At 37.5% G+C, this 18,657-nt stretch overlaps 1 protein-coding gene across 1 annotated transcript in view; it reads right to left on the bottom strand.

Annotated features, from left to right (window-relative positions):
• col2a1b (collagen, type II, alpha 1b) overlaps positions 1-18,657 on the bottom strand; it is a 53,922-nt gene that overhangs the window by 20,075 nt on the left and 15,190 nt on the right. Inside the window, exons 12-33 of the mRNA XM_042407091.1 lie at positions 17,762-17,815; positions 16,941-16,994; positions 16,777-16,830; positions 16,436-16,480; positions 16,280-16,333; positions 15,906-15,950; positions 15,642-15,695; positions 9,953-10,051; positions 9,503-9,547; positions 9,031-9,129; positions 8,754-8,807; positions 8,259-8,366; positions 7,918-7,971; positions 5,441-5,539; positions 4,653-4,706; positions 3,419-3,517; positions 3,046-3,099; positions 2,492-2,545; positions 2,017-2,070; positions 1,570-1,623; positions 912-956; positions 725-823 (exon numbers count right to left, since the gene is read on the bottom strand). Of these exons, the coding sequence (XP_042263025.1) occupies positions 725-823; positions 912-956; positions 1,570-1,623; positions 2,017-2,070; positions 2,492-2,545; positions 3,046-3,099; positions 3,419-3,517; positions 4,653-4,706; positions 5,441-5,539; positions 7,918-7,971; positions 8,259-8,366; positions 8,754-8,807; positions 9,031-9,129; positions 9,503-9,547; positions 9,953-10,051; positions 15,642-15,695; positions 15,906-15,950; positions 16,280-16,333; positions 16,436-16,480; positions 16,777-16,830; positions 16,941-16,994; positions 17,762-17,815 (1,431 nt within the window). The remainder of the gene's footprint in view (positions 1-724; positions 824-911; positions 957-1,569; positions 1,624-2,016; positions 2,071-2,491; positions 2,546-3,045; positions 3,100-3,418; positions 3,518-4,652; positions 4,707-5,440; positions 5,540-7,917; positions 7,972-8,258; positions 8,367-8,753; positions 8,808-9,030; positions 9,130-9,502; positions 9,548-9,952; positions 10,052-15,641; positions 15,696-15,905; positions 15,951-16,279; positions 16,334-16,435; positions 16,481-16,776; positions 16,831-16,940; positions 16,995-17,761; positions 17,816-18,657) is intronic.

Here is an 18,657-nt window from a genome sequence, read left to right as displayed (position 1 = left end):
TATTGGCAGTGCTTTTTGCTGCAGCGTCAGACTGGAGATCAGACACACAAACACCAACTCTCCAATCGTTAAGCTGTAACCACAGGGCTCACACAGCCTTGTAGCTGCTTGTGAATATATTAAAACTGTTTTTTTTTTTTACTTAAGGGGGTAAACGTACAATTTGTTTCTTGCAGCAAAACATTCTGCATCTTTCTCAGAATCCTGCTTCACCCTCCACAACTGTCTCATCATCCATCCTCTATCACCATCATATTCACACTCAGCTCTATAATCCTCATCCTCTCTATCCGCTCCTGTCTGACCTTAGGGGAGGAAAACCTATGAACTGGGATTAAAATCTGACCAGATAACAAACCAAGAGTAGGAATTGCAGCCGCTTTGAGCTCTTCCTCAAATCACAATACAGTTCTGACAAATTACTGTATAATCCATATATTTATGCAATGTAGGTATTATTTAGGCTGTCATATACTAATTTAATTGTAAATAAGACGTGATGTGTCAAGATCTTGGTGGCTTACCACCTTGGAAACTCACAAATACTTGGGATAATTACTGCCAAAACAAATGCTGCTGTTGCTGTGCTGCTGTATGCAATAAGAATATATTAAGAAACTGGCGGTATAACCAGAGCTTTATTGCCAGTGGCATAAATACACCTCCGGGGATAATGTTTAAAAATGTGCCTCTTTCTGGTTTTAAGAGCAAACGTTGGACTCACCTTGGGTCCGTCAGTTCCAGGAGTTCCAGGCAGACCTCGGGGTCCCTGCAGACCCTGAGGCCCTGCAGCTCCTCTCTCTCCTGGGAAACCACGCTCTCCCTGCACAGTGACACAGCGACAATCAGCTGCATGTCTGACAATCAGTCATCTAAACGGTAGTGAATTTAAATTAAGGCTATCAACTTACTCTGGGTCCAGTGGCACCAGCAGCTCCAGCCTCTCCAGGAACACCCTTGAAGGAGAAAAAGAAGAGGAGTTAGGAGAAAAGATATGCACAATCTGTATTTGATAAATCAAGTCTGTATGTTTGTAAAAGAGGAACTCTTTATGTAATCGTGCGACCACTACAAATAGATTAGTTATGCTTGATTGGGGGTACAGTAGTGACCCAGCTGACTAATTCATTATTAGTGAGAGCCAGATATTTATAGGATGATTGTTCTAATATATTTGGAGAACATGGATGCTAAATTTTTCCATCCACAGTGAGACAAACAAGAAAATAAATAGCAGGAATTTAATACTAAGATGCTTTCATAAAGGAACAACCTAGATAGAGGCAGAGTTCCTTATTTCATTCATTTTAGGACACAGGTCTGAATTTAAATGTCTTGTATCAGTGAAATGGTGGTGCAGAACATGAACACTGTCAGGGTTGGGAGTAAGGTAGCTGGAGGGTCAGTTGCTGTAAGTGAATTCGAATAATAATGTCCTTCTAATGACATAGGCACAACAACCTTTTGGACTAAACATCTCCTCTTCAACCATATAACAGCACAAGGCTAGAATTTCCTCTAAGTGAGTTTGACTTTATAAGCTTAATTTCACCAAAGAAGTGCACCCACCTGGTCTCCGGGCTTGCCTCCCTCACCAGGTGGGCCAGGAGGTCCAGGCAGACCCTGTGTGCAGGAAACACAGAAAAATCTTAAAAAACATTGAAACAGAAATGAATGAAAATGACACAAATTCATGTACAGCAATAAATCAACACATGCTATTTTAAACCATATTTATGTAGTAATAAAAAAAGCAGGTCAATCCTTAAAAAACATGTAGCTGTATCAGTCATAATGTGGGAATTTTCATTCAGGTCAGTCTGTTCTGATTTATTTGCAAAGCTGAGTGTAATACCAGAGAGAAACTGAGTGGTTGTATGTGCCATGTTTTTTTGGAAATTAGACACTGGAAAAACAGTCATACAATTACTGCGACACAGAAAGCATTAGAGTTACAGTTTTGTATTCATAAATAAACTTTAACATGTAAATAAAGGTAGAAGCAGACAGACTCACCTGGAAACCTGAGGGACCAGGCTGTCCTTGCTCACCTCTCTCTCCAGCAGGGCCCTAAACAAATAATCCATAATCACAATCAACTTCTGTCATTAACTAAGTGTCAAGAATTTCAAATATGATTTTGATGTTGATGATAGTGGGCAAATATTACTATAATATGCCAATTATGCATCTCTGATATCAGTAAACATTTCATGTAATTGAGTTTTTACATTTTACAGTGTTTATACGGGTTAAATAACCACATTGAAACACAAGCTTCAAAACAGGCTGAAAGTCTTTGAGTCAGTGATGCCATCTCACAATGTCAGGACATTTGTGTCAAGGATTATTTTTTTCCGACAGAGCTATCGTCATGGCAGTCTGGGAAATGGAGATACTGAAGGCTTCTAAGTACAGACTGAGAAAGGGGAAAGATAATATCAGTGTTAAAGCTATATGGAGTGGGATGGGGGAAGACAGAGATGCGTACAGCAGGGCCGGGGGGTCCAGCAGAGCCAGTTTCTCCATCTTTGCCAGGCAGACCCTGAGGAGAGGAAGAAAGAGAAGGAGGTAGGGGGGGACAAATAGATAAATATCAAGAGTTAAGCCAAAGGTGATGCTATTAACTAGATAGACATCTGACACTGTAGCTATAATTGAGCTTTTCAACATGCTTCTCATGTGGAAGCTGAACAGTAGATCAATGGTGAGTCATAGTAGACAGACTACAAAACACCCTGCATATCTGGAAAAAAGGTTTTAATTTAATCTGTTTAATAAATTGGACACCTGATTAATAATCATGAACATCCAGAGACTGAAAGCAGTCTACTCTACTACAGCATGACTGTTATTAACTGGTTTCTAAACAGTATTTTCTTATTATTGTATATTCCAGAGCGGCTGTTTCTTCTATGTTACACACCTGATTAATTCATGCTTTAGAGACATGTTTGTATTTTGAAATTACAGGAAAAAATACATGTAAAATACATTTCGATGTTATCAGTGGGTTATTGGAAATAGAAAAGGTGAATAACTTACTCTCAGACCGGGAGCTCCAGACAGTCCTTTCTCACCAGACTTGCCAGGCTCACCCTAATCACAACAGAAACAAAAAGCAGCAGTTAATCACAGGGTCACTGCTGATTCGCTTGGGACCTATTTTGAGAGCAGAGAGGGTACATGTGACGGTGCAAATCAAATGGCATAAAACGGTTTAGCAGTACTCTGGGTGTTACTGAACAGGTAATCCAGGGATGTTATTTTAGAAAGGACAAATAAGACAATAAGAGTAGTAAGTAGTAAGTCCTGTTGGCCCAAAATCTGAAACAGGTGAACATTTTTCCTATATAGATAATTCCCACAGCTGTGTTACTCATTCACATTTTCTTTTTTTTTTTGCATAGTTGCTTACAGTTGCTCCCTTGGGTCCGGGGAATCCCATGACACCAGGCTGTCCACGGGCACCCTGTGGGCCGGGGGGTCCTGGGCGACCATCCTCACCAGCAGCTCCCTAGTGGAGGAGAGTTAAATCAATTTTGTTAAGGAGCACATTTAAAAACCTCAAATGTTGACCAAAATGATTTTCATAGAAATTAAGAATCAAAATACATAATCTAAGGGAATAAATAACAGAATATATGCAATCATGATAACATTTTTGAGGAGTCAAAAGTAGCTGTCAAAAGATGGGTCTGATGGAGACGTGTAAACTGTTTCCAAAGACTGGAGGCGACACTGAAAAATGCTTAATCACACTTTGTGTTTGACTGGAGATGTGGAATAGAGAGGAGTAGCAGAGAAATGTCGAATATAGCCTGAAGGTATACGACTGCTACTCAATTAGTTGAAAATTTCACTTCCTCCCTTACTTCGAAATGAATGAAAGAATAAACCCAACAAACCCCAGAGGGGTAAAACAGGAAAGCCAAGAAGCAAAGAATTTATAGATCGAATAATCACTCAGTCATAATCAGTCTGACCATATGCCAGACCTTCAGTCAGCCAATCAAAAAAAAAGAAACAACTGCTTAATCACTGTTAGTTAGCTACGGTGATTTAATGAAATACAGTCCCTGAGCAGCAAACTTGTTGTATGTTAGAAAATGCAAAACATAACGTTGTTTTAAAATTCTCATTTTCATATCAAAGTGTTTACAATGCATCTGTTGTCACTGTTTTTGATGGTTTACTACAGATAAGTTAAATGGCCGATTTGCAACATGCAAAAGAGGTGCCAAGAAATCACTTGGATTTTCCAGTGGAGAGTTTTGGTGTTTGGTATGAACAATATATATATTTTTTTCAGGCCAGTCAATTTTTTCATTCTAAGTTCAACGTGAATGTTGAAGCAAGCAACATGAGACATTATCGCTCTGCAGTTTAGCTCATTTGAAACACAAACACTACTGGGAATCAGGCTGGTACAGTAGATTGGTGGATAAATCAATGTAATTTGCAATTCAATTTGATGAGCCACTTATGATTCATTACGTGTCAATAGCACAATTGCTAAAATTACAATCTCTTGCTGGTTGTGTAATATTAAAAACCCATAATGCTGCCTGACGATAAATGATGTGTGATTATTCCTAATGGTTTACCATCATACAACAATCACATTATAGCCGTTACAAAAATGCACTCACAGAAGGTCCAACTTTGCCTTGAGGACCAGCATCACCAGGACGTCCAGTAAGGCCCTGTCAGAGAACAGAAACACAGCCGAAATCCAGATAAGTCATCAGACATCTGCATACAGACACATGCTGAATAAAGGTACAAACATATGGCACTGTGGGAAACTGAATTTACGCCTCTGATTGGGCCTGTGTGGAGCTAGCAAAACTTCCAAAACCTACTGATGGAAATGACTAAGAATTGAAATATGAATTAGAGAGAACATTTAAGGTGACAGATGTTACTGGGCTCGGTTTACTACTTGGTTTACTGCTTTTGTTTTTCTTTGCCCCAGAGTGATTATTCAGTAATATCAAGAGCCACTTGTGTTGCTCTTGGGAAATTAAATCTCTCCAGGAGCGAGCAAAACACTTATGAGCAAAACAACAACAACAAAAAACACAAACAAACAAAAAAAATCCCAACACTGTTATTGCAGGAAAGCAGTATATTATCAGTTGAGAAATGTACCACAAGAGCAAATTAGCGCTGGTCCAAATCTCAGCTAGATAATAATTAGTTGAACTTCACCATACAGTTTCTATTTTAAAGCACAGTGTGAATTATTGATGACATCTGACATCATCTCTCACCTGCATAGCAAGTTAGGCTAACTGGTAACAAAGCCAAATTATTTTAAATGTGATAATACACAGGCATCAATCTGATAATCAATTTATTTTTCCTTATTTATACATGTTTTGCTGCCCATTTCTGTGGTAAAACAGGTGAAACATGTGATTAGTAAAGATCTTACTCTGGCACCAGGCAGACCAGGTTCTCCAGGACGGCCAGGGTCACCGTTAGCACCCTTGGGACCACTGGCACCAGAGGGTCCACGCTCACCAGGGGCTCCCTGTGTTAGGAGAGAGAGATTAAAAACAGGGGGTTGGTCACTCAGTCAAATTAGTAAAGGGGCGACACTTCAATTCTCAAACCACAGAGGAAATGAGTTTCCCTTTTAATAGTCTGAAGGAGTTTCATTGAGCCGCTGGAGATGAGAAGATTAAATTCTGGCAGATTCATTTTGGTATAAATGAAATTGTGCGGGGGAAGATAATGTTAAATGAGATGCTGGCTTTGGCGAAATGGGACATGTAGGTCACTGGTGCATCATGGGCTTCAGAGCTATGCTGCCACCTTATGGCCACATGGTGGAGTTACATGTATCACTGCTGCCTGCACAGTGAGCTTTAGATTCAGTTATGGAGAAACTGGAGCAAAAATTTCAGTCAATTTCAGCAATTTCAGTCTTTGCTTTACACCGAAAAAAGTGATTTATTATATACTTCATCATTCATCAGTAAGGGTGCTAATATGGTTTCATTGTGAACCCTGAACAGGCCCTTCACTTATAACGTGCCTCATCAAGCACATGATTTTAAAAGTGCATGTCATTTTGTGCAATTTAACTTGATTGAGTTAATTAGGCGAGAAGTTATCTTCAAGAGATGTCATCTTGGACAACAGAGTCAATAATATGTTCAGTGAAATCTTTTCCCAAAATTATGTAAAATGTTTAGTCTATGTATTTTGCATTTACCTCTACCACAGCAAGGTCAAATAAGACGAATGACTAATGCTTATAAGTCATCCCAAAATCCTCATTTATAAATAATTTATTCCCAAGTGTTAAATAGATCTCCAAATGACTTCTGTGTTTTTAAAACTATTACATTAAGAGAAAAAGTTATAGCTGTAAAAGCCTATAAAACGTCTTTTTTGTCGTAACTTCTTGTGTAAAAAAACTTAAAAATACATCAGTGACACATTATGTTGGGGAATGCAATGTTATGAGGATGTTATTTTCTTTTAATTGTTCATGAAAAATTACAATTATGTAGAGCTCTTTTTTTAAATCAAAGAATACATTAAATTATGTAACTATATATGGCACAAATCAAAAGTTCTATATTTCTTGTTTTTTTGAGAAATGTTTTGTGAGGTTTTCTCAAATTGCTATCACATCAGGTACTCCATCCCTATATTCACACATGCATAATCCAAACACACGTCTTCTTCTCTTCTACAAAGTATGTTATAGTCACTACTTAAATGTTGATAAAGGATGTCAACTGAAGCATATTTTTCAGTTGTTTGTGATAATGCAGTGTAGGAGTTTACGGTCAAATTGTTCTCCTTGAGTGCTGAAAACTATCTCACTGCCTGATTACAGTTAAACTGAAAGCTTCTAGGGGGACAGTTCAATACAAGTCATTTTTGTCCAAAGCAAGACTGAGAAGACCTGAACAAAATTATAATACATCGTCTTATAACCAGTATAATCAAGGTACCATCTTTACTAGACAAAACAGCATTTGCATTAAAATTAAAAAGCCAGCTGAAAGAAAGTGCGCTCTACTCCAGTTTGTAATAATCCAGAAGAGACTTTGGGCAAGTTGTTAAATCCTAAATATTTAAAATAAAAAAAAACTATGCTCAGAGCTGGTCAAACAATAATGAAACTAAATGAATCAAAGTTTGAACATGAGCTTGGAGGAGTAAGATTAAAGATGGAAATATTCTGTTTTGGGGCAGTTTCTCTCATTCTGTGTTAAGCTGGTCGGTTGGTGGTGGCATGCTATCCCTTGAGCCTTAAGGCTGTGTGAAGGCTGATTAACTTTCTGGAAGAACAGAGAACCTATAAAGGCCTGTGTGAAATGCCTGGAGGGCTGACTTTCAAAACCCTCAAAAAAAGTGCTTCAGCAGAATAATGTCAATTCTGAAAGTCTGCAAAAACCTACAATCAAAGACAGATTTGTAAGTTCTGATGACGCTACACTAAAGCACCAGAAATATGAAAGTGTTGTTTTTTTCATGGTTGGATTTGAAGGTTATGGAGTCAAATTGAAGGAAATTGAATTGCACTTCATGGAGATGTGATTTTTAAGCAATATGAGTCCTTCAGTATGTGACAACATCATGATAAGGTGATTCAGAAATGTAATTTTGTCAATGTAACAGTCAAAGACAAATAGTAATCCAACGAGAATACTGGACTACATCATTGTCAACAGCAATTTCCAAATGCAATATGCAGCAACAGTCACAGGTTTATACCCGTGATTATTGACACATCTGCTGCATACATTTCCTAATCTCTTCATGCCTCTACCATATCTGTATGTTATTGATGCAGCACTGTTCATTTTCTCTTTCAGAGCAGATTTTCTTTTTCTACAGTGATGATAAAAACCTCTTCTCAGGAATGAGTGTAACTGTGACAACACTCACCTTGGGACCAGCAAGACCATCTTGTCCAGGGAAACCACGGTTACCGGGGGCTCCCTACACAGAAAACACCACACCGGAGACAGGGTCATGGTTACAACAATGATATTTTAGTCACTGAATCTCATAATGGTGCTTGGAGAGGTACCAAGCAAGAAAAGGAATCATTTTGTTTCATTAAAACTGATTTTACTTGAAATTATTTGCATTACTGATTAAAACCATAGGTTTTACTTTCACCAATACAGTATTGGGTGGCAGTGCTCTAGCAGAGTGTTGCCAACCAGAATATCTTTCATTAAGCTCTAAAATAACCTGATTTTGACAAATTTGAAAGCACTCACTCTCTCTCCAGGAGGTCCAAGTGGTCCAGCAGCACCAGGCTCACCTCTGGGTCCTCTCTTGCCTTCTTCTCCTTGTGGGCCATGTGGTCCCTGAAGACCAGCTGGTCCCTGGAAAACACATCCATAACAGACTGTGTTAGTACAGGACGAAAAAAGGCTTCAAAGACTTTTGAGAAATGAAATAAATATTGTCTATTGTGATGATTGGACATGCAAAAGTGAATTTGAGGAAACCTATTTCAGCACCAGTAAGAGATGCTAATCACTTTGAGTTGATATGTTCTGTATCTATCAGACTACATGAGAAAGCACAAGGTCATTTCAGATCATGTAATTTAAAATATCTAAAATCTGCTGATTTCAAATGCGCTTGATCTTAAACATGATTGTTATTTATGTTTATTATATGGCTAAATAGCATGTCTGGGTTTAGTGGAATATGGTGAAAAATGAAGGAATACAAGGAAAAGTAAAAGAAAACAAAACAAAACTCACAATTTCTCCTTTGGGTCCAGCCTCTCCTTTGAACCCTGGAATACCTGGATCTCCCTAAACAGTAACAAATAGACAGACAAACAGACAGATAGACAGACAGACAAAGAGAGAGAGAGAGAAAGCAGCAGGTTGTGATTATTTTTTCAGTGCCGTGTTATTATTTGGAACTAGAAATGAGCAGCTGATATCAATTGTGAACTGGGAATAAACTTAGACCCAACACAACTGCAATGAAAGGAGTTATCTCTGCGTCATGAATTATTCAGTGAGTACATACAGATGTTCCTTTTGGCCCGAGAGGTCCAGTTGCTCCCTGAGGCCCAGGAGGCCCACGAGGTCCGGGGAAACCAGGCGCACCAGCAATACCAGGAGCACCCTTGAGAGAGAGACAGAGAAACACAATGTTAGTCAGCTGACTGGTCACTCAACCATCTGCACATGGAAATGGATGTAGTCCAGAATAAGTTATCACACATTTTACTACAAGTTAACAGCTTGTGTAACATCAGTGTGACTTTAACAGTGCATCAGCGAGAAGGGACAACAGTTACTATAACTGTAATGTTTACCTAAAACTGACTTTCAAGCTTTTATTCTGTTCAGTTAGAGTGTAGAGTCTGTAAATTAGTGCTCTGTTGACGTGTGAGGAACACATATTGTACACTTCTACTGTAAAATAGCTTAATACAAAAATACACATAAAGGTGGTGGCAGTTTGAAACACAGACAAATAAGGATTTTATACTTACAGCTGATCCTTTAGATCCAGGGATACCATCAGTACCGGGGTTTCCCTGTAGAGGGAAAAAAGAAATAAAGCAAGTGAACGCACTGCAATAATCATTACAGCTCCTGATTATGTTATTATTCTGGGACTGATAAAAATGTTAAAATATGTATATATATAATTAACAGCCTCTCTACAACTCGGTTCCGTCAGTGCTTGAAATAGTATCTATAAAATGAAAAATATCACCCAGTATAACAGAGTGGGATATATTTAAAAAAGACTGTTGTTAAAAATAAAGTATATTTGTTGACACAGCCCATTTGAACAGCCTCAAAGTACTGTGCACTCTAAAATGTAATTTTAAAAGTATTTCCTTTCCTTCTAAAAGTATTTCCTATTAAGTAAAGCCTTTTGCTTAAACTTCAAAGTTAACGTTTTCTTTCTAATACGTGTTCACAGCATCACTTACAGAAGCGCCAGAGGGTCCGGATGATCCAGGAGTGCCAGACTCTCCACGGGGTCCCTGAGCACCCTCAGGTCCACGAGCACCAGTAGGACCGGCTTCTCCCTGAACAGCAACACAAAAGAAAGAGGAGCAATTAAATTAAATTAATATTTCAGCAAAAATTTTGAAAAGAGAATGTGCATACAGTAATTGTCAATGAGTTAAAATAAAACAGACAAATCTTACAGAAAACAAGCAACAGAAAGACTCATAATTTCTGTTATGCTTTGCTAATCGACTGCCAAGATAAAGGGTGATATTAAAAAAAAAGACATGTTAATAAAATAGGAAAGAAGGGGAGCTGAGATTCAACTGAACCTGAACTGACTTTACATGATTCTTATCAAATATTGTCTCAGATACATGATAGGGCTGTATAAATGTGTCTATAAAGCCTAACAGTAGACACACAATACAGCATGTCATTACTAATGTCTCTGTATTTCTAGCAATACATTTTCTACAGTATACACAAGTTTACCAAAAAATCAAAATAAAACAACCTTATAATGTTTTGAAAAAGAACCACAATGGTAAAAATGTGTGGAAGAAGAGAATATTTTTCCAATATCTATATATAATCATAGTACGACAAATATACAAACTTACATTACAATACTATAACTTGTTTGATAACATGAATTTTGACAACAATATTTTTGCTAAGGATAACAATATGATCATAAAATCCCCATACAATTAAACTGAAAGTTGAAAAACAGTTATATTAAAGTATCAACCAGACACATGACAGAAGAAATATGAAAGGGCAGCGACTGTAACATGAGAGCAGAGTGAGGGCTCAGTCAAAAATACTTAAATAGCATAAAATATGTTATATTTCATATACACAACAAAGTGAGACTAAGTATTTGAGGTGAAAATGTTTAAATTGTCACTAGGTATAAAAATAGCAGGCTAGAAAAACCTAAACTTCCAACAGATAGATGTATAGGCCTACTTGGTTTGGTCTACAAACTCCATCTGAGTTAAATATCACAGCATTAGATCCATACTCTAACTCAGTACATTGCATACAAACAGCAATTTTAGAATAACAAACTTGACCAGTGTTAACATAATAGCATAAATGGGTTACTGTGTCATAAGTAGTAAGTGTGTCACTAGTAAGTGAGATCAATATTGCCAGGCCATCATGAGAAATCTTTTCAGTAATTAGAGATGAATCATGCACATTATCTAATTTGAAAACAGTGAGTCAAGCCTCAAAGTCAGTTCAGCCTTTAATCTCACATCAGCTGTCTATGTTGGTTCCACTTCAGGTAGGCGTTACCTGAGTTTTCATGTCTGTGTTGGCAGCATGAGGCTGCAGCAACTGTGACCAGCTAAGTAGTTATTTGCTGTTTTATGCTAACATGCAAGTCATGAGTGGATGTCTTCTTGGCTCTGTTGATTCAGCTTTGTCTGTTTGGCAATATGGCTGTTGCTGCTGCCTGCTGGTTATAATTTAGGCTGATATAATCTATTTACAGTGGTGGAGAGCTACTTGTATTTTACTTGAGTATTTCCATTTTATGCTACTTTATACTTTCACTCCACTACATTTCAGAGGGAAATATTGTATTTTCTATTCCACTACATTTATTTGACAGGTTTAGCTACTTTACAGATGAAGATTTGACATAATGGATAATATAACAAGCTTTTAAAATACAACACATCGTTAAAGATGAAACCAGTGGTTTCCAACCTTTCTGGCTTTTGACTTCTTATAAAAAGCAGTGTGTAGTCAGGGTCACATTCAGTTGTCTATGAACTCTTAACAGCTCCACCAACTTCTCACATGGTTTCATTTTAGTAAATGTTCAAATGATCCAATATTTCACCAAAAATCAAAGACTAGAGAAAACATCCAAAAATTGAAAACAGATATATGTACCAGAATTTTGTTTCTTCTTCTTTCCTCTCCCATTAATCATCTCATGACCCCTAAGATTTATCCGGTGACCATTTGGAGGGGCCTAACCCCTAGGTTGGGACCCACTGGACCAAACTAGCTAAATATATATGAAGTAGTTCAATATAGCTCCACCTCCAGCAGCTACAACAGTAACATGCTGCTTATACACTGATGCTTCAGTATTAATAATCTGATGATGTCATATATAATATATAAGTCAGAGGGACAAAATGAGTACTTTTACCTTAATACTTTAAGTACATTTTGCTGATAATACTAATGTACTTTTACTTGTAATGGAGTATTTTTACATTGCTGTATTGGTACTTTTACTTAGGTAAAGGATCTTAATTCTTCTTCCACCACTGTTTATGTGCAGTATTTGTTGTGGCATTACTGTAATCTTGATTTACTTTCTTCTAGATGCTGAACTCATTTTTCTTTGGTTGTTGTTATGGCATGTGCTTTATGATTAGAGCTGCAACTAACGATTATTTTTATTAAATTGTGAATTATTTTCTTGATTAATCGATTGATCATTGGGTCTATAAAATGTCAGAAAATGCTGAAAAATGTTGAACATTGTTTCCCAAAGCCCAAGCTGCAACCTAAAATGTCTTGTTTTGTCCACAACCCAAAGACTGTTTGGGTTTTATCATAGAGGACAAAAGAAACCAGAAAATATTCACATTTAAGAGGCTGGAACCAGATAATTTTAGCAGTCTTTCTTAAAAAATGCCTCAAAATGATTAATCAATTAGCAAAATAGTTGGCGATTAATTTTCTGTTGATCAGCTAATTGATGATGCTAATTATGATGCTTGTGTGCTGTTAGTTTACTGTGGTGAAATGTCAGTACTCATTTTAGGATTTTCCCACTGGTTTCTTGCTGTCTCTCTGTAAACAACATCTCTGTAAGTGGGTAATATTCAATATTAATCTTGCAGCCTGTTCATTCACATAAATGTTTCTCTGTAATATTGGCTTCATGGGCAATTCAACAAGACTTCTGTCACACATAAGATAGGTAGTCACATTCACATTTTCCTCCACACACGTCATATTCAGCTAATTATTAGTGAAGTATTTAGACTCCTATTGACATGACAGCTTGTTTTACACTTTGACTATGGTGATCTGTTATACATGCACGCCTCTGCTCAATGCTTACATTGGCTGGATATTGTGTATCACAGCGCTCTGAGGTTTGTCACAGGCTGCAAATCCTTAGTCACCATTGCACCCTATAAGCCAGAGTTCAGTGGCTTTCATTGGCCTTGCTAAGACTCACTCACTGGTACGTATTTATTTATTAGTCCATCCTCGGTCTGCTCCCCTCTTACCTTTATGGGTATATCTCACTCAAAAATAATAATTATTGTTTACGCACATATGACACCCTCTTACTGTCCGTCCCTAAGGTTCACACTGAATTTGACAAACAGACCTTTATGTTCTCTGCCCCTGCAGCCTGGAACCACTTGCAGACAGATCTGCAGCTAGATGAGCTGATTGTGATTAGGGCATTTAAAAATGTAGTGAAGGGTTTGGAGGCAAATTAAACTGGAATTTGTAATTACTTCCTTAGCTAGATCCATTTCCTCTTGTCTGTCTTTTTAGGCATGTGGTTCTGTGAGTTGCTACTGTATGTTTTGTTTTATGTGTTTTTAATGTTTGCTTGTATGTTGTTTGAAACACTGTATTGCTTCTATCTTGGCCAAGGATCCCTCGAAAAAGAGATCTTGTAATTTTAATGGAGCTCACCTGGTTAAATAAAGGTTTAATAAAAACATCTTCTTCACAGCATAATTACATGTGAACTGTTGCTGTGGTTTACGCTGTTGCACTTATGGCCAACCATAAGCTTATACGATGTATAGTCATCTTTTGCTCATCAACACTACACATTTCATAATGAGACTGCCTGCCTCAATAATTCTTGGGAATTTTAATGTGTTAAGTAAATCAATAATTATCTGCTGCCACATATCAACTCCATAAAGTGAGTTAGCAATATTATCGCACACTGTTTGGCTTAATTTGAGAAAAGAAACAAACCACTGCTCAAAAACACATCTTTGTGGTACAACATTGAAATTAGAGTTGACTGCTTATAAAGTTAGCAGTGTTTGAATGAACAAAATAATCAATTTGCTGTCTTTCCAGTGTTTCTCATAAGTGTGCTATCAAAAGCCAAGTGCTTAATGTTTTGTAGACTTCCTGGCTTAGTATAAAAATAAGACTTGGGCCCCTATTTAAAGGAACTTGGGTCAGTATTTTGAGCCCCGCCCCCCCCATATGGACACCAGCCAGAGATTTTACTGCACTGGTGGTTTGCAGCTTTTCAGCATGCTGGTGAATGGAATTCCTTTACTATTGCTGCAGCATTGTAAGACTCAATAGTATGACATAATAGAGTTTAAAAGTATTTGCAAAAATGGTGATGTAGTGGCCCTAATTTTTCTGCTCCTGAAGCTCACTATCAAGGCCAGTATTTTACTGGCTCAGAAACAACAGTGAATATTGGGACAAAAGCAAGAACGTCTGCCAGTTTTTTTAAAGTATGGAAAAAAATTCTCAGCATTTTAGAGGCAGTAGCTTGGCTGTTCCTAAATAACACAATTCAAAGACTCGATTGGAGCTTGGTAAAAACCATGAGTTGGATCATTTCAGTCCTGGAGCAAGGTTTATTCAGTTGGGGTTCAAATAATTGTTTTGTTTCTGTGTTGCTGGATTTTACTGTGTTAGTCTTGGGCACTTTTAACTGCAAAGCCTTGCTCATAAGGCGCAGGCAGGAAAAAAAATTAAAAAAAGGCTACATTTCATGAGCTCCGGGGGAGTTAACAGGCAGGCCTGATTTGAATAGACAGTGAATGGGCTCCTGAAGGTACAGCTCAATAAGGTAATATGAGATTTTTAACGTTCCTCACCATGGGACACTTCCTAGAATATTACAAAGTCACACAAAAGCATGCATTCACTCAGAGGAGCTGTGCACTCTGCTGCAGACAAACATAAAACTACATATAAGAACAGAATGTTTATGGAGGTAAGTTGATACAATATATAAACACACACACAGGCACATGTTTTCACATCTTGAGCCCAGTTTGCCTTGATTACTTCAGGGGAAACTCCTGGATTTTTCAAACTCCATTTGTAAAACCTAACTATCAAGGGGCTCGAAGAAGAAAGCAAATCACAAATACTGGGCCCTTGAGCAAAGAGCTGAGTCTTTCTGCCCTGCAGGAGGAATAAATCATATGCAAAGCAGAAAGAGAGAAAAGAAGAAAAAGACAGTGTGAGGGAGGGAGAATAACACTTAAAAAAACCTCCTTCCTAATTTTCCATACAGATGGAGATTTAAAGCACTTTTTTTAATACAGTGCAGCCTTCTCTGATTTCACTAAAGCATTTCAACTTGTCCCCACAAAATCCTCCCTGAGCTGTGCATCGCCATTTTCTGAGATAGTAACTTTTTGATTTGATTCAAGAAAGTCTTACCATAAGTACATATACTTCACAAAACTCAAGTTTTTGCACCTGTTATACATACATCTTTGTTTCTTGCAAAGTAGTTGGAAGTTTAGTTAGGCTGACAAGCTTTCTCATATAAAGAAAGGGACAGACACAGACACAGAGTTACTCTCTCATTCACAGAATAAACACAACAAAGGTGATGATGAAGAAGAAAGTGGGGGTACTACAGTATTTAGGTGACTTATGACTTACCTTTGAACCAGGAGAGCCAGGGAAGCCTGGAGCTCCAACAGGTCCAACAGGGCCCTACAGAGAGGAAAAGATAGGCTGTCAGCTCAACTATTTATCACAGAGACATCCAGCTGTAAAGGTGTAGAGACTATCATACTGCAGAGGCATGTGTGGAGAAGTGTGTGTGGAGAAGTGAAGAAATTGGGATGAATGTTCCTATATTTCTTACTAAATCTGAAAGGAAATTAAGAAACTGAATTAAATGAGACTCAAAATGATACTTACTGGGGGACCAGCAGGACCAGGCAAGCCATCATTTCCACGTGCTCCCTGAAAATTGTAAACAATTATTAGCACATAGCACAAAAGCAAGCAGTGTAAGTAGTTTTACACAAACTATTAAATCAGCAAACTGGTACAGAGGACTAAGAGATAACTCCTGACACAATGAAGTTAACTTCTGCAAATTACACAGCAGTTATTAGCACAAGTGCCTATGTTTGGTGCTTTAAAGAGAAAATCTCTGGATTATATTTTAAGCATATGCTCCTCAATTCTGATACTAAGAAAACAAAGTGAAGCATATAACCCATCTGTTGTTAATCAGAAGTTAAGTTTTGTGTCCAATAACAGTTTTTAGATAGAAAAGTGACACTCACAGCAGCTCCACTTGGTCCAGGACGACCTCTCTCACCAGGCAAACCACGAGGTCCCTAATGTAGGCAAGGAAGAGGAAAAGAAACCTTTACAGTCAATATACCATTAAGATTAGTTTTGTACAACTTTTCTGCTGTGATGTCCAGAAATATACACACCATTGGTCCAGGAGCGCCATTCTCTCCGGGAGCACCAGCCTCACCCTAAAGAGAGGAATTCATTTTTATTCACTTCAGTTGTTACCTTGGCAGCTACACTTTCTAGTATCTATACACACTCTGTACTTAGTGGATTATCCAAGAAGTGTTATCTCTAGGCAGATTACAAATGATCTGAAAATGATCTCATACCAATTATTACTGATATTTTTTTTTCATTTTCCTGCACTGAGTTCCTTTTTCACTTAAGTCACATTCAACACAGAAAGATACTGACACAGTGAAAGAAGTGGTGCATTAATGATTCAGAAAACAGTGGCTACACACAGAGTAAATCCTACCTTAGCACCAAGAGCTCCAGTCTCTCCCTTTGCACCATCAAGACCTGGGTAACCCTGAAAGAAAGAAAAGCGATAGTATGCACTGTTAGGCAACCAATACTAAGAACAAAAACAAAGCAGCTCATTGTACTGGAAATAATTAATAGACAAAAAAAAGCACTTACTCTGTGTCCCTTGATGCCAGGCAGGCCAGGAGTTCCTGGGAATCCACGAGCTCCCTGTGAAGCAAGATGAGAATAGATGAAGGAGGTTTATACAAGGGATAAATAGATAAAGTTAACACTATGGAGCAACGTTGCTATCAAGATGTGGATTTCCTCCACTGGGCAGGAGCCAGTGGAACAAATTATATCACAGCAGATTTTCATTACACAAACAAAGGTTCCTCTTTGAGAAAAGGAGGGAAACAAATTTAAACAAAATGATTATATATATATTTATATATTTATCTATTGAAATGTAATTTGCTAAATTCAGCCCAGTTTTGGCTCCTACTCCTACATACTGGCCACTAATCATAAGACCACTAAAGGCTCTCCGGTTCTTGTCTTTAGATGATGCAGTAAATGACTCTACAAATCTAAAACTCATAAAATAATAAATTAGAAAACATATTTGAACTCTCAATTCAAAGTCTAGAAAATGTGATCCTTCGTTACTGTCAATTATAGAATTAAGCGGTCAGCTGCTATATTGTAAATCTGTATAAAGTGATCTGAGGGAGTAAAATTTTCACTGATGGGAATGCTAGATTGCTATAAAAGTTAAGATAAGCATACATTTTCCCAAAAGTTAGTCTTTTTTTTTTGCCAATTTGTGTGTTGGCGTTTGAAACTCATTTCTTGAAACTTTTACTCAGCTGGTTCTTGGTCACCAGAATGCATCATACAGCTAAACTTAAAAGTATATCAAAGGAGGTTCTTTTACAAAACTGCTCAATATTTATACAGTCAGAATTAATCAGAATCAGCCTGAGAAAACTCACCTGAGGTCCAGTAGGTCCACGCTCCCCTGATTTTCCAGATTTGCCAGCTTCACCCTAAAACAGAAACAGAGGGAGACAACAATGTAACAAAAAATCCTGAAAATGTGTGAATTTTGTGTGAGTGTTCCTTTTAACATGTATAAACACGGTATATGGTCTTTGATGTGGTTGCTGAGAGAGTGAGCACTCCTAGTGGACATGCTGTGACATATCATGTCTGCTGCCATCAAGTGGCTAAAAGTAGGAGTAGCATTTTGATGTCTGTGACACCTGCATGAATAAGCAATAATAATGTCAATTTGTTTGATTCCGGAAGATGAAAAGCAACATGTAAAATTTGAACATGTGCAATTCCATATAATTCAAAAGGCTGGTTGAGTAACGAAGAGCCCTAATTAGTAATAGTGAAAATAGTAAAAAGTAGAATAATTAAAAAATATTATGTAAAAAAAAATTAATAAAAATCAATGTGAGCTCCAATAAAAGAAGTTAAAGATGACATGTGAAGATCCATTTATTAGCACATCATGAGTGCATTTGGTCACAACAACAAAAGACACTGCAGCACCACTTTGACACATAGTTTCTGTGTCTGACTGATACAGTGCAAAGTGCAACCTGTTGTGGAGTAACTACAGACTGGTAAACAGTATATAATTCAATGAGTACGCTGAAGTCCTAGATGTTTGACAGTAATGGCATATATGTTATGGCTTGGGTGCAGATACTGTCATAGTTGCTGCATTACAGCTTAACTCAGATTAGCAAAGTTCGTGGACTGTTCATTTTTGATTGAAACAGTATTGACTGTACGATGTAAAATACATCTGCAAAACCTTTCCTGTATTCCAAAAAAAGCATTTTCTATGGTTGTATTGCCTTAACAATAAAAAACG

Source organism: Thunnus maccoyii, chromosome 3 (genome assembly GCF_910596095.1).
Source record: "Thunnus maccoyii chromosome 3, fThuMac1.1, whole genome shotgun sequence".
Taxonomy (NCBI): Eukaryota; Metazoa; Chordata; class Actinopteri; order Scombriformes; family Scombridae; genus Thunnus; species Thunnus maccoyii.
Note: the sequence above shows the minus strand (reverse complement) of the source record. Positions and strands in the feature narration are given on the sequence as shown.